General features: G+C 41.9%; 2 protein-coding genes across 2 annotated transcripts in view; one reads left to right on the top strand and one right to left on the bottom strand.

Annotated features, from left to right (window-relative positions):
* Nucleotides 1–3,134, top strand: part of anxa5b (annexin A5b) — a 6,982-nt gene extending 3,848 nt beyond the window's left edge. Inside the window, exons 5-12 of the mRNA XM_037690480.1 lie at nucleotides 278–368; nucleotides 720–799; nucleotides 978–1,028; nucleotides 1,424–1,517; nucleotides 1,736–1,831; nucleotides 1,908–1,966; nucleotides 2,635–2,757; nucleotides 2,857–3,134. Of these exons, the coding sequence (XP_037546408.1) occupies nucleotides 278–368; nucleotides 720–799; nucleotides 978–1,028; nucleotides 1,424–1,517; nucleotides 1,736–1,831; nucleotides 1,908–1,966; nucleotides 2,635–2,757; nucleotides 2,857–2,919 (657 nt within the window). The 3' untranslated portion in view covers nucleotides 2,920–3,134. The remainder of the gene's footprint in view (nucleotides 1–277; nucleotides 369–719; nucleotides 800–977; nucleotides 1,029–1,423; nucleotides 1,518–1,735; nucleotides 1,832–1,907; nucleotides 1,967–2,634; nucleotides 2,758–2,856) is intronic.
* A 6,241-nt stretch (nucleotides 3,135–9,375) lies between these two features.
* LOC119422571 (fibroblast growth factor-binding protein 1-like) lies at nucleotides 9,376–10,337 on the bottom strand. The gene is made up of 2 exons (XM_037689951.1): nucleotides 10,312–10,337; nucleotides 9,376–10,072 (listed from the first exon to the last, which is right to left on the bottom strand). The coding sequence occupies exon 2, from the start codon at nucleotides 10,054–10,056 to the stop codon at nucleotides 9,481–9,483; it is 576 nt and encodes a 191-aa protein (XP_037545879.1). The 5' UTR covers nucleotides 10,057–10,072; nucleotides 10,312–10,337; the 3' UTR covers nucleotides 9,376–9,480.
* Between the last annotated feature and the right edge of the window lie 3,481 nt (nucleotides 10,338–13,818).

Below are 13,818 nucleotides of genomic sequence, written 5' to 3'. Positions count from 1 at the left end.
TAAAAAAAAATAATTATTTTTATATTTTTTTATTTTTTTTATTTTTGGTCTTGCATCCCCCCCCCCCCCCCCCCCCAAGTTTAAGAATATTGTACTTCTAATCAGCTTGAATAAGTAGGTGGAGCTGCAAATTTCCAAATGATCAGTATTGGCCTCCTTGCAGCAGAACTGTGTATATTGCATTATTTAGCAGGAGAGTACGTGAAGGAGACCACAGCATTAGGAGTGATGTCTTCAGTTCTGGACATGAATGTACTGATTTCCCTTTGTCGTGTAGGGGGCAGGAACAGATGAGAAGGTACTTGTGCAGATTCTCGCCTCCAGAACGCCTCAGCAGGTGAAGGATATCGTTGCTGCTTACAAACAGGGTAACAACAAAACATTAAATTAATCATTGTGGCTGTGCAGTTTACCTCCTGTAGTAAGGTGGTTCAGTACCTGCAGCTGCAGAACAATACAATCGGCTCAAAGCCTTCTATTTAGGTTAACACAAGGCAGTTTGGACTCGGGTCGTATGACTCTCCTTGTTTAAGTGCACAAAGAGCTGAAAATTAATTGGTGTGCTTTGTTCATGTATGTACAAAAGACCAACAGTTTCTCTGCTCTGACCGCTTATTTGTAACGTGCAGAGATGAGCAACGGCTTTTAAAGTTGAGTGTAAACCAAAGGTCACTCAAATTACATTGTGTATGAGCTGTGTATCTGTTTGTTTACCTCAGCATACGATAAAGACCTGGAGAAGGATGTATCTGGTGACACTTCCGGTCACTTCAAGAGACTGCTGGTCATTCTGCTTCAGGTACGCCTGAAGTTCCTCTTGTTTCAGACAATGAGCTAAAATTTGGTTTAGTAGTAGCTGAGACTGATCCAATCATGCACAGAGTGCTAGAATCTAATGGGTGATTAAGTCTGGCATGCAAGGTGGTGGGGGTGACATCTTTAAACATTTAATTTAACAAGTTGTTTACGTCTTTCAGGGAAACAGGCAGACTGGAATCCAGGAAGGAAACATTGAGAGCGATGCTCAGGTGAGGAACATTAAAGAACATGCATGCTGCTTTTGCTGAGAAGATTAATGATGCAGACATGTTTTATTTTGTTTTAAAGTTAACATGTATCCAACACTTGAATCTGAATCTGGGAATTGTAACGTTGTGGACTTTAAGCAGCTTTAAACATAATTGTGTGTTCAATGCACAGTATTTTACCCATTGCCTGACTAATTCTATTAAGAGTCATCAGCTGCATGAAGTACTTGAAGTTGTAAACACTGGAAGCTTTCCCATCAGTTAAAGCTCTTCATATTTTACTAAACTGACTGAAGTCATTTTATTCAGATGTTGTCCTTCCATAATGTCAGACTTGTAAAGAATTGTGCGCTGTGTGTACAGACTGTAAGTCGGCTCTTGTGTTGTGTTAACAGGTCCTGTTTAAAGCGGGAGAGCAGAAGTTTGGAACTGACGAACAGTCGTTTGTCACCATCCTGGGCAATCGGAGCCCTGAACATCTGAGAAAAGGTTCATGTCTGAAACATGAAGTGATTAGCTGTGATGTGTTTACCCGATAAGCCTTGTAAAGATTAACAATCTGCATGCTGCAAACAACTTTCCACAATGTTTCATACAGAGATTGTTGACATAATGGTCAAACTCTTACTGCTGCATGAGCGTTCCTGTGAGGCTGCTCGTCAGAGCTTTACGAGGATGTCGTCACTGATTCTGAGCCTGTGTTTCAGTATTTGATGCTTACATGAAGCTGTCTGGATACGAGATAGAGGAGAGCATTAAGAGGGAAACTTCTGGAAACCTGAGAGCTCTGCTCCTCGCAGTTGGTATGAAAAACTTTAATCTGTTGAGATTACTTCAGATTTCTGTTCACTCATTGCCCGTCCCTGTTTGTTCTTGAAGTGAAGTGCGCCAGGAGCGTTCCAGCCTACTTTGCCGAGACCCTGTACAATGCCATGAACGTAAGAACAATCTGAACCATTACTGTCAGAACTGGTGCCTGTTTTCCACCAGAGCTCTATGTACACATTAGTGGGTGCTCAGTTTGTGTTGAAGATGACTCTCAGCTACCTCCACACTGAATTTCAGCTCTGTGGAGAATTGCAGACTTAAAGCAATTTGTTTCTAAAAGTCTACTGTGGCAGCCATCTTGAAGCAAACTGACTCCAAAGTTAAGGAGTTGCAGATTTTAAATGAATTTCTAAGTTTCATTCAAATCTGTCAAGTGGTTCATGAAATATTTTACTAACAAACATAGGTGATGATGAACATCTGCGCTTCATGGAGGGCAGTAACGTGTGGTTTTTGTTTTTTTTGTTTTTTTTTTCTTTGAAACTTACTAGATAAACTAACTACTAAAGACCATTTTCTGTAACAAATGTTGTAAGGTGTCTTAAAAGTTTAAAATTGTCAGTTTTCAAAACTTTTTCCAGATGTCATCACTTATTTAAATAAAAACTGATCCAGTTTTATTTAAGCATTTTTGCCTGTCTAATTTAGTAACTTCAACTTAACTTCCCCTCAGCTCTATGTTCATGTTTGTTTCCCACATGTCCATGTTGTCCTGTGAGGACTGCAGGAACTTGTAGTTCTGACGTTTCAGAGGTTTATCATGACGTCTTTGTTTCAGGGTGCAGGAACCGATGATGACACCCTGATCAGGGTGATGGTGACTCGTAGCGAGGTGGACATGTTGGACATCAGAGCTCAGTTCAGGAAGATGTTCGCTCGCTCTCTGTATTCCATGATCAAGGTACACTTAAAGTCCCGTGTCTTTTTTTTTTTTTTTTTTTTTTTTTTATCATTTAAAAATGAACAAATGTGCAAACTGTTTCCTCTTTGGTTGTTTCAGGGAGATACCAGTGGTGACTACAGAAAGGCTTTACTGTTGCTCTGTGGTGGAGACGATGCATAACCATGACGACGACAATCATGAACACATCTGAAGTGCCTCCTTTTTATATCAAGATTATTAGTCCTCGTCAGGGCTCTTAAACTATTATAAGGGTAGCTAACATTTAAATGCAGCTTTTGGTCCACTAATAACCTGTCTCTACCTGATTTCACATCAATGTTTGCACTTTGTCTGGCAGAACCAGTAAATGAAATATTAAAAATGTTTCACTTAAATGTTTAAGGTGTGTGTGGGTTTTTTTTCTTTTTCTCTAAACGCATGTTTCCAGTTAACATGCGCTGAAGCTTTCTGGCCCCAGGAGGGCAGCAAATGTCGATAAACTTTATTTCTGTAGCACGTTTAAAATTATGTTAAATTTTTTTTATTTTGTCCTTGGCTGCACTAAAAGCATCACACTAAAGGATCTCATTGCTCTTTTTGGATTATAAAAATTCAAAGGATATATTAACCGTTAAGCCTTTTGAAACTTAAAATTGGTACAAAAAAGGTAAATCTGCTAAAACGGTGTGGTCCTGCCTTGTACCTCCTGTTGAATGATGTGCAGCATTCTGGACTAACTGCAGCCAATGAAGATTCTTCCAAAGAATTATTGTCCAGTCTGCTGACAAGAGCGTGGGTAACAGTTTTGAAGTCTTTAATGTAAAGGTTTTGCTTTGGACATTTGACGCAACTGATAACTGGTTTTGACAACTGAGGATGTTTGCTTCAGTTTCAAAAAATTGTCTAAACAATCTAAGATTCTTGACCGAGGAAAGATGAGGATCCAGAGTTTCGGCACACCCAAAGACTGTTTTCAAATAAAATGACTTGTCTGGGTCTCCACCCCAGTTCGGGATCAGACCGTTCTAATCCAAACAATTTTTAATAAACTGTTAAAGGCTGAGATGATGCAGAGAAATCAAATTTAAAAGGAAGTGTCTGCGTAGCAGTGGAAATTAATGTTGTGCTTTACTGAGCCCAAAAGCGGCATGTACTGTATAAGCAAAGCGGGGCCCGAAATGGACCCTTGAGGTATACCTCAGTGAAAAGGAGCACATGAATTCCCCCACATGGAAAAGAATGTCGACTAAAGGTTAAAACTGAAACGTGCAGTGCCTTGAGAAAGTGTTCGACCACCTGGAACTTTTCAACCTGTAGCCACATTACAGGTTTCAAAAATAAAGTTTGAAAAATCAAGTGGGACAAACCGTGAAGTGAAATGAAATTGGAAGTGTCAAACTTTACAAATGAAACTGAAAAGTGGGCCGTGCAATATTATTCGGCCCCCTTGTGTGTAGCGCCGCCTTTTGCTGCAGTTCCAGCTGCAAGTCTCTTGGGGTTTGTCTCCATCAGTGTTGAACATGGAGAGACTGAAATTCTTGCCCATTCTTTCTTGCAAAACAGCTCGAGCTCAGTGAGGTTGGATGGAGAGCGTTTGTGAACAGCAGTCTTCAGCTCTTTCCACAGATTCTCGATTGGATTCTGGTCTGGACTTTGACTTGGCCATTCCAACACCTGGATACGTTTATTTGTGAACCATTCCATTGTAGATTTGGCTTTATGTTTTGGATCATTGTCTTGTTGGAAGATAAATCTCTGTCCCAGTCTCAGGTCTCTTGCAGACTCAAACCGGTTTTATTCCAGAATGGTCCTGTACTTGGCCCCATCCATCTTCCCATCAATTCTGACCATCTTCCCTGTCCCTGCTGATGAAAAGCAGCCCCAAACCATGATGCTGCCACCACCATGTTTGACGGGATGGTGTGTTCAGGGTGATGAGCTGTGTTGCTTTTCTGCCAAACGTATTGTTTTGCATTGTGGCCAAACAGTTAGATTTTGGTTTCATGTGACCAGAGCACCTTCTTCCACATGTTTGGTGTGTCTCCCAGGTCCTTGTGACAAACTTTAAACAACACTTTTTATGGATATCTTTGAGAAATGGCTTTCTTCTTGCCACTCTTCCATAAAGGCCAGATTTGTGCAGTGTACGACTGATTGTTGTCCTATGGACAGACTCTCCCACCTCAGCTGTAGATCTCTGCAGTTCATCCAGAGTGATCATGGGCCTCTTGGCTGCATCTCTGATCAGTCTTCTCCTTGTTCCAGATGAAAGTTTAGAGGAACGGCCGGGTCTTGGTAGATTTGCAGTGGTCTGATACTCCTTCCATTTCAATATGATTGCTTGCACAGTGCTCCTTGGGATGTTTAAAGCTTGGGAAATCTTTTTGTATTCAAATCCGGCTTTAAACTTCACAACAGTATCTCGGACCTGCCTGATGTGTTCCTTGGTCTTCATGATGCTCTCAGTGCTTTGAACAGGACCCTGAGATTATCACAGAGCAGGTGCATTTATACTCAGACTTGATTACACACAGATGGATTCTATTTATCAGTCATTTGGGACAACATTGGATCATTCATAGATCCTCACTGAACTTCTGGAGTGAGTTTGCTGCACTGAAAGGGGCCGAATAATATTGCACGCCCCACTTTTCATTTTTTTATTTGTTAAAGTTTGACACATCCAATAAATTTCATTCCACTTCAGGATTGTGTCCCACTTGTTGTTGATTCTTCACAAAAAATTAAAATTTTATCTTTGTTTGAAGCCTGAAATGTGGCAAAAGGTTGAAAAGTTCATGGAGGTTGAATACTTTCGCAAGGCACTGTAATCAAGCTATTGGCACAGTAAAGTATATGTATATGGATGGAAGGATGGAGATGGTATTAAAATATTGGATGGGACAAAAGAAAAGTGTAGAATCTGATCAAATGAAGAGACGAACTTTAACAAAATTTAAATCAATATAAATGCAAAATGAGGAACTTGTTTAGATTTTCTAAATTCTCTCTCTCTCTCTCTCTCTCTCTCTATATATATATATATATATATATATATATATATATATATATATATACCAAAAAAGTCCATGCGCAGTAATCCAGGTATACAATCCAACAACTTTCAGATAGATAGATAGATAGATAGATAGGTCAATCGATGGATCGATATATGTATGTGTTCCCCCTCATTTGAATATTTCCAAAAATTAGTTGTCTATTTTCTTGGACAATAACAAAGACAAGTCCCTGCTCTGAGTATTTTCTTCAACCGTTTTTTTTGTTTTTAATTTTACTAAGAGTGGCCTATACCAGAATCTTTTTCCTCTGTGCTTCAGTGCATCAGTTAAGTTAAAGGAGGGGTACTTCTCAGGTTTTGTTACACCACGCCACCTCTGTCTGGTTTTCTTTTCACCAAAGAGTCAGCTGCTGATTGTTGCCGTGGCAACGGGCAGCCAATAACAGGCTCCAAATGGCAGGGTGTGGAGGGTCAGACCACCTCAGGAAAACAATGGCTCCAGCTCCTCCCACCTCGCTGCCTCCTGTTTGTGTTCATTGTAGGTCAGACCCTGGGTTCTTCAGTGGAACAGAGAGTTTTGGTTCTGATTTTGTTTCACGCAGCTCATCTTTCATCAGAGGCTGAAGCTGTGAAGTCCAAACAATGGCTCTCAATCACCCCAAGTCTGGAGTTGGTTTTACTCCAGCCAGGCTCACTCAGTGCCATTAGCTGAGGAACAGCAAGCTCTGAGCAGTGAGCCGTTTCATCCTCTTTATTATAACTGTGCTCTTTATTATCTGAACATGTAACCAAAGAATGAGTCACATGGTCTGGCCAAAAGCCAAAACTGGCCTCTTACATAAAGTTCAGGTATCTAGCCATGAAAAGTTAAAGCTTTTTGTCAATCAAAAGCTTCTTGCTTTGCCATCAAAGTCTTAAATGCTTTTGGATTTAATTTTTTTTTTTAAATAAGTCTTCATGAACACAATTCATTTGTAGATCTCTTGGGTTAGACAGTGACAATAAACCCCCCTCAGGATGAGAGAGGAGAGTTTATGAGAGGAAACCATGTCAAACCTCAAAGGGATCAACTTAAAGACTGGTGCTTTCACAGGCCTTTAGGTTGGTAAATGTGGGCACAAGATCAGACACGCAGCCTGACATGATTTGGACGACTTTATGATTATTAACAATGAGTTTTCTTTAGGCTCTTTACTCCTTTAAAGCATTCTGGAGGATTGTGAGCTTTTATCTTGACATAAGCTTTTTAGGCGTTACAGGAAACCCTACAGCGTGTGATTCAAGGCGACTGTTTTGTGTCAGAAAGCATTTATTAATGATGGGGAAAAGACGTGAGAGCCTATTAGGTATTCTCTGGAATGTGATGGTTTGAAAAAAAAAAAACCTCAATCTGCACAGGTATTAGAATAAGTTTTATTTTTGGCATTTGCTTTGAACTGAGTGTAATGGTTCAACTCTCATGAACCACTGGATGGATTTTAATGAAGCTGATCAACTTTAGGAGTGAGTCCAGTTTAAAAAGATAGTCACGTCTAACTTTCTTGCAGATATACAGATAATCGCTGATGCGGCGGTAAAGTCATTCACATTAGTCTGATGAGATCAGCGGCAGGACTGGCCTTTAACACAACTGGTTATGTGGCTGTTACGGTCTGATGCTTTAACAATCATCAGTTCTTTCAAGGATAAAGAAAACATGTCATAGCAGGCATTCATGAAATAAAACCATGAGGGACAAACCTCCCAGTAAAATACACAATACAGTAACTGGTCTGTACTTATATAGAGCCTTCCTATCTGATCAAGATACTCAAAGCTCTTTACACTACAATCTGTGTCCTCATGTACCCATTCATACAGCTCTCTACTAGTTCTCTACAAAGAATAATCAGAGCTTTATCACATTCACACACCGATGGGACACACATCGGAGGCAATGAGGGGTTCAGTGTCTTGCTCAGGGACACTTCAGCATGTGACTGCTGGTGGACTTGAACCCGCAGCTCTTGCATTGGAGGACAACTGCTCTAACCACTCAGCCTCAGCTGCCCCTAGAAGCCCCTCCCTACTTTACGGTTCAACTATCGTGGACTCGCTGTATCGCACTTTGTGGACGTTCACGTATTGGACAAAAAAAAAATTAAGACTCGCGATTGTGGACTGTACTGTTACACTGTATCACTGTACTCATGTGGTTGTGAAAAAGGTAATGACAAAAATAAAATACTTAGGACAGGCGCCACCATTTTGTAGTTTTCTCTCTGTAAGCCTTCGCTGTATTCCCATTCATAACGACCGCATTTCCCAGAAGGCAACAGGGCCCAGCACAGAAGCCCCATTTCCTTCTGCTTAAAAAAAACAGAGGTAAAGTTCTGATCTGGTCGGTGCCCAGCAGATGCAAAGAAGCCCCACTGAACCCACCGAACCAAACCAGAACTGGTTCAGAACCAGACCTCCAGTGAATCTTGAGAGCTGCTACCTGGTCCACGCGGACTTCTAAGTGCAGACGCACATCGAAAGTCCGGAGCTGTTTTTGTAGACCATCTGGACTTTTTTCATCCAGTCTTTGACTCAAATCGACCACCTATACCAGGGCTGTTCAATTGGTGGCCCGGGGGCCAAGTCAGGCCCACAGGTGATCTCAGTTCGGCCCACCATTGGGTCCATTTTTCAATAAAACTAGATTTTAAAACATAAAACAAACTTATTTAATGACAATAACTGCTGGATGTTCAACCCCCGAGCTTTTGCCTTTCATTAACTGTGACCCCCTGAGTAATTTAAATGAATAACCCCAGTCCCACACCAGCCAACAGAAGGTCTGCCCTCCCCCCAAATATGCTTCGGCGCTCAAGAGCTGCAACTGCACCAGAACCAGACCTGCAGACTCAGCGGTGAACCTGAGAGCTCCGGGGACTTGTTAGTAAAATTTATATATTAATGTTGTTAAAATTAAGAGTTTAGAGGATGGATTGTGGGCTTTGTCACTGCAGGTTAGGTCTGCAGAACCAAACCGAGTCGGAATAGAGTCGACTGGAACCAAGAGCATCAGAGCTGATAAGTAAAACATACAGTACTGTATGTATGTTGTTAAAATGAGGTTTAAGAGTTTAGAACATTGCAAGAGTGTGGGAAGGGTTTATAAAGCCTTAAAATATATAAATACTAAAATAAATAGTATACCTTTGCAGTGTTTCACTTATCGCAGGCGAGCCCCTGGAGCCTAACACCCGTGATAAACGAGGGATTATTTCATTTTACAACAAGCAATAAACAAAAAGCAAACATTTATTTGTGGTGCATAAATACAGAGGTTATTTTAGTGGTTGATTAACATTCAGAGGTAGAAAAAAATCACTACACAAAAACATTCAGATACACAGCAGTACTCCTAATAAAATATTTAAGAACTGAAACATTTACTATTTACAGTGCAGTATAAACTACACAAACCTGCACAAGCTGAAGAAGCAGGTTTGCAAAAAATGACCTACTGTATCAAAGATATTGAAAAGTACCACATTAATAGTCTGAGGCAGTACTGTTGATCAAATTTGTACTTTTGTTCCTGTAAAGCAGCAAATGTTAGAAACAGCTGATAAGAGTGACCTGCAGTGATTTATTTATGTAAAACTGTGTTTAATGTTAACTTTCTAAAAGTGGTTCAGTAATAAAAATAATAATAATGAGACACCTGAGGTTGTAAAAAGCTCGTGTTCTTGTTAACACGCGTCAGTCTGCAGCATGGACAGGAGGAAGGAGCACACGGAGGCCCACGCGCGACAGTACTCCTCCGCGGTGCTCCGGTGGTCCGCGTGCCCCGTGCACGACGTGGACGTGGGGCTGGGGGGCGGAGCCGGGGCAGGTGTCCGAGCTGAGAACACGGAGTTAGCCTCCAGCTCGAAGCGCGCGTCTCCGGGCGCGCGCCGGCACATGCCAGCCCTGACCGACGCGCCCTCGCTGCACAGCTGCGCGCGGAGCTTGGTGAGCGCGCGGCCCACCTGCTTCCAGAAGCGCCGCGGCTCGGAGCGGAAGGCCGCGCAGCTCCGAGGTGCGCCGCGGTACGAGCACCGCAGCCCGCTCCGAGTCTGCGGGTTCTGGCATCGGACCCGCACAGTCACCGAGTCTCCCGTGTCGTTGGCGGTCCACGTGCACTGCATGTGGTCAGTGGTGGAGAACCTGCCCCGGGGGGCCACCACCGAGCCGCCGCCCGTCCCCTGACCCCCAGAGGAGACCGGCTGGAGGAGGACCACCAGCAGGCAGAAGGAGAAGGTCCTCAGCAGCAACATCCGCGCCATGGCAGGAGAATTTAATCTGAAGGATGGAGAGCAAATAATAGTCAATAATCAAAATATTAAGCTCTCGTTAATGAATAAGATATTCTAATAAAGTGCATTAGACCCCCCCCCCCCCCCCCCCATCACTTTAACATCATTACGCATCTAACATGGTTCTTACATTACAGTCAAAAGTTTCCAATCATTTGAGTGTCAATAAAAGTTTTAGATCAAACAGATTCAGTAAAGTCTCACAAGCTGCTGCGTCCAACTCACGGAATGACACGCGCGCCTCGGTGCGTGAACCTGGAGAGTGGCGTCGCTCTGCGCAGCCTCGCGCTTCACGCTGGCTGCACGCCCACCGCGCATCACGCACCAGTGTTGCCAGATGGGAAACTGAAGAACCGCACCAGCGGCTTAACTGGTTGCATCGTGCACACCCAGTGCGCATGTTAACTTGTCTCAGAATGACCTCCATTTATAACACATTATAATAAACAATATAACATAATGTTTAAATCAGCTGAACAAGACACTCCCTGCAGAACACTGGTCATGAGCCCCCACCTGCACTGTTTATATATATTTTAATTTTATGTTTTTATGTGCAGCATTGTTAAATATATTTTTGTTATAGGCTGTTGATTGTTTTTCATAGAAATAAAGATTGAAAAATAAAACCAGGCAGACTGAACAGGCTGTTTTGGATCATCAGATCAGCCTCAAATATTTCCACATGAATTTCATGTATATATTAGAAATCATCAGCCACCTCATAAACCGCCACTGAATATCTGTCATAAAAATAAAAAATAAATCACTTTTACAGTTTCATTTGGAATCACAACTTAGTGACACATGTGCACACAGTAATTGGAATCAGCAACTCCCATTATATAAACAGTCATTTGTGCTAAAACTTAAATGCAAATTAAATGGTGCAACTATTATTCAACTCTCAGGGGTTGCCACAGTGATCAAACTTCATAAAGTGTTAGTCATTTTGCTTTTTACCAGATGTTCTTCCTGACTCAATGGGCTTGAACCCTCAACCTTGGTACTACTGGACTACAGCCCTGACATGCCACTGCAGGTGCACTGCATAAATATGTTTACAACTACAGTCGCAACTTCTTTTGGCAGACCATCACTTTATGACACGACACCGTCTGACCCGACAAGTCCTGAGTCTGGACTAAGGCTCTGAACATCAAACAAGACATAAATCTGACAAATACTAAAACAGAAACATTTCCACCAATCAACTATGATGTAACTCTGTTTTAATTGCTGTAAATCAGCTATTGTCAATATAAATTAGCAACACTTACAAATATATATATGAAAATGAGCAAATAAGTGACATAATGTGATTACAAGTGATATATAAGTAAATACTCACCCACTTTAAAGTGACTGCACCAATTCAACTCAGAGAAAATAAGATTGAAAAGTGATGATGCAAAAAGATTTCCAAGGCTCGAGACATCCTCAAAATGTGTCTTGAAGAAATGGAAGGAATATGGAACATGTGCAAATCTACCAAGAGCAGGTCGTCCTCACAAACTGTTGCATGCAAGAAGGAGACCAGTGTGACCACTCCGAGGGACTGTGCGTACAACTGTTAGCTGGATTCTTCACCAGTCTGAGCTTTATACTGGAGTGGCAAAGAGAAAAAATAAATACGATCAAAAACAAGCAAAAGTAAAAGAGCATGTTTTCAGACTGGATGACCACATGTCATCAAATAACAAATGGAAGCACCTGCAACATATTTTAAAGGATTATATATTGATAATGCACTTCAAATATTTTTAAAATAAGCTGAATCTTTCAGAGCATCTGGGCCCATGAGCAAGGCACTTAATCTGCTCCCTAAACAGGTCTCTCTTGAAAATGAGTTCTCGTGGCTCAATGAGACTACCTGTATAAATAAAGGGTAAATGAAAAATGAAAAGTGGGTGTGAACCCTAACATCAGGTCTGTTAATATCATAAAAGTCTCAAAAACTGAGAAAGAAGACACAAATTTCAGCTTCATATTTTACTGCTCGCTCAGAGCAAAGAATTATGAATCCCTCTATTTAACAACGATAAGGTGAAATCATTGGTTACATACTGTAACCCCAGATTCTATGAGTATAGGCGTAGCCCTTTAAGGCCTTCGCTTAGTGGGTTTATCCCGTTATGCGTAAGCATCACACTGAAAAAATTAGTCCACGCCCACCTGCTGTGTGGGCCCCACCCGATCCATAAGAGCGGGTAATCGGCTCTCAAATAGCTTTATTTTTTCTTCAGCTATTCAGGAGCCAGTGAGGCCCGACGCTTAAAGAGCTACGCCTATACTCATAGAATCTGGGGTTACAGTACGTAACCAACGTTCTATGTCGTATAGGCTTCGCCCTTTAAGGCCTTCACTTAGTGGGTTAAAGGCGAAGCGGATGTGGTCCTCGCCTCACTGGGTCCATTCGAACACAGTATGAAGCAGAAGCTTGCCCAAAAAAGTCTTGTCACTCAGCTCCCCATGTGCATAATTACGCGTTGCGTAGTTATGTGTGCCATACACAGACGCATGTTGTGTAACTATGCGTTCTGAAAAAACATGAACGCCCCGGAAAATTTCAACGGGAAGAGAAGATGTTGAAAGGGGGGGGGGGGGCATGAACCAACTAATTCATGGCTGAACAGTATTGTAGTGGACTAGGCCTGATGTCGAAACCTTGACCTTAGGCACCTTGTGGGACAGAAACTGTCATTTCATTGATTTGAATCCAGAAATACAGGTTCACCCATCCTGAGACTTTCTTTCTTGAAAATTCAAGTGAAAGAACACTCTCTTTTCTATTATCATTACTGTTTTACAAATGTTTGATAATCAAAGTGTTTTAGTTCAAACATTTCAGATGTTACAGTGAACTAATCAATTTTATTAACTGTAAAACAGTAACAATGATTATTTTTTAATCCTCATGCAAAGTTAGAATTCATGTAAGGCCTGTTACAGAGTAATTATGCATTTTCTGATTTTCTGTCTTTGAATGAGCAGTGTACGTTTGTTCCAAGGTCGGAGCCGAAGCAGACAAGTGTTGGAACAACTGTCTTGTTTTTAAATCCTCTCAGACGTAAACAGAGAAGTTGGCACCTGTTTCTCCAAACTCGCCCAAACATTTCTCTCGGCTGTCTGAAAAACAGTTTCAATCTGTTCTATAACATTCTTGCTGTTTTTCTGACTTCTAGTAACCTCTTACGTCACAAACCACACCCCTGTCTGGTCGACATTGACCAATCAGGGATTCCCAAATGAACCGGAAATAGAGCCCTTTAAAATGTCGGTACTTCCTAGTTCTCTAAGTTCTGTGAAGTAGCAGTTCTGTGAAGGGGCAGTTCTGTGAAGTAGCAGTTCTGTGAGCAGTAGTTCTGTGAAGTTTCAGTTCTGTGAGTTGCCGTTGGAGTCGGGCTGGAGAGTTTGCAGCTCCAGTCGTTTGGGAGAACAGAAGTCCAGCCATGATAAGGCTCTTCCGAGATTGGGATTATAACATCTATTCCCTCTGAGTGGAACTCGGACGAACCCCACTCATGTGAGGTCCACTGGCTGAGGTGAACTTGTGTCAGACGGGATATCGTCACTACTTCGGACGAGTCACAGCCATCCTATGGAGACGCTGGACAGGTAGCGTTAACTGGAACTCCGTATCCGCTGATTCATCTTCAGAGAGGTAACGAGTCAAGTTCACTACCGAGCGTACCGAGGAAAGCTGGGTTCGAATGGAGAGTGTCGGTTCTG

This window comes from Nematolebias whitei, chromosome 16 (assembly GCF_014905685.2).
Source record: "Nematolebias whitei isolate Nwh7 chromosome 16, NemWhi1, whole genome shotgun sequence".
Lineage (NCBI taxonomy): Eukaryota > Metazoa > Chordata > Actinopteri > Cyprinodontiformes > Rivulidae > Nematolebias > Nematolebias whitei.
The sequence above is the reverse complement of the archived record's forward strand: the minus strand, read 5'-3'. Positions and strand labels throughout refer to the sequence as shown.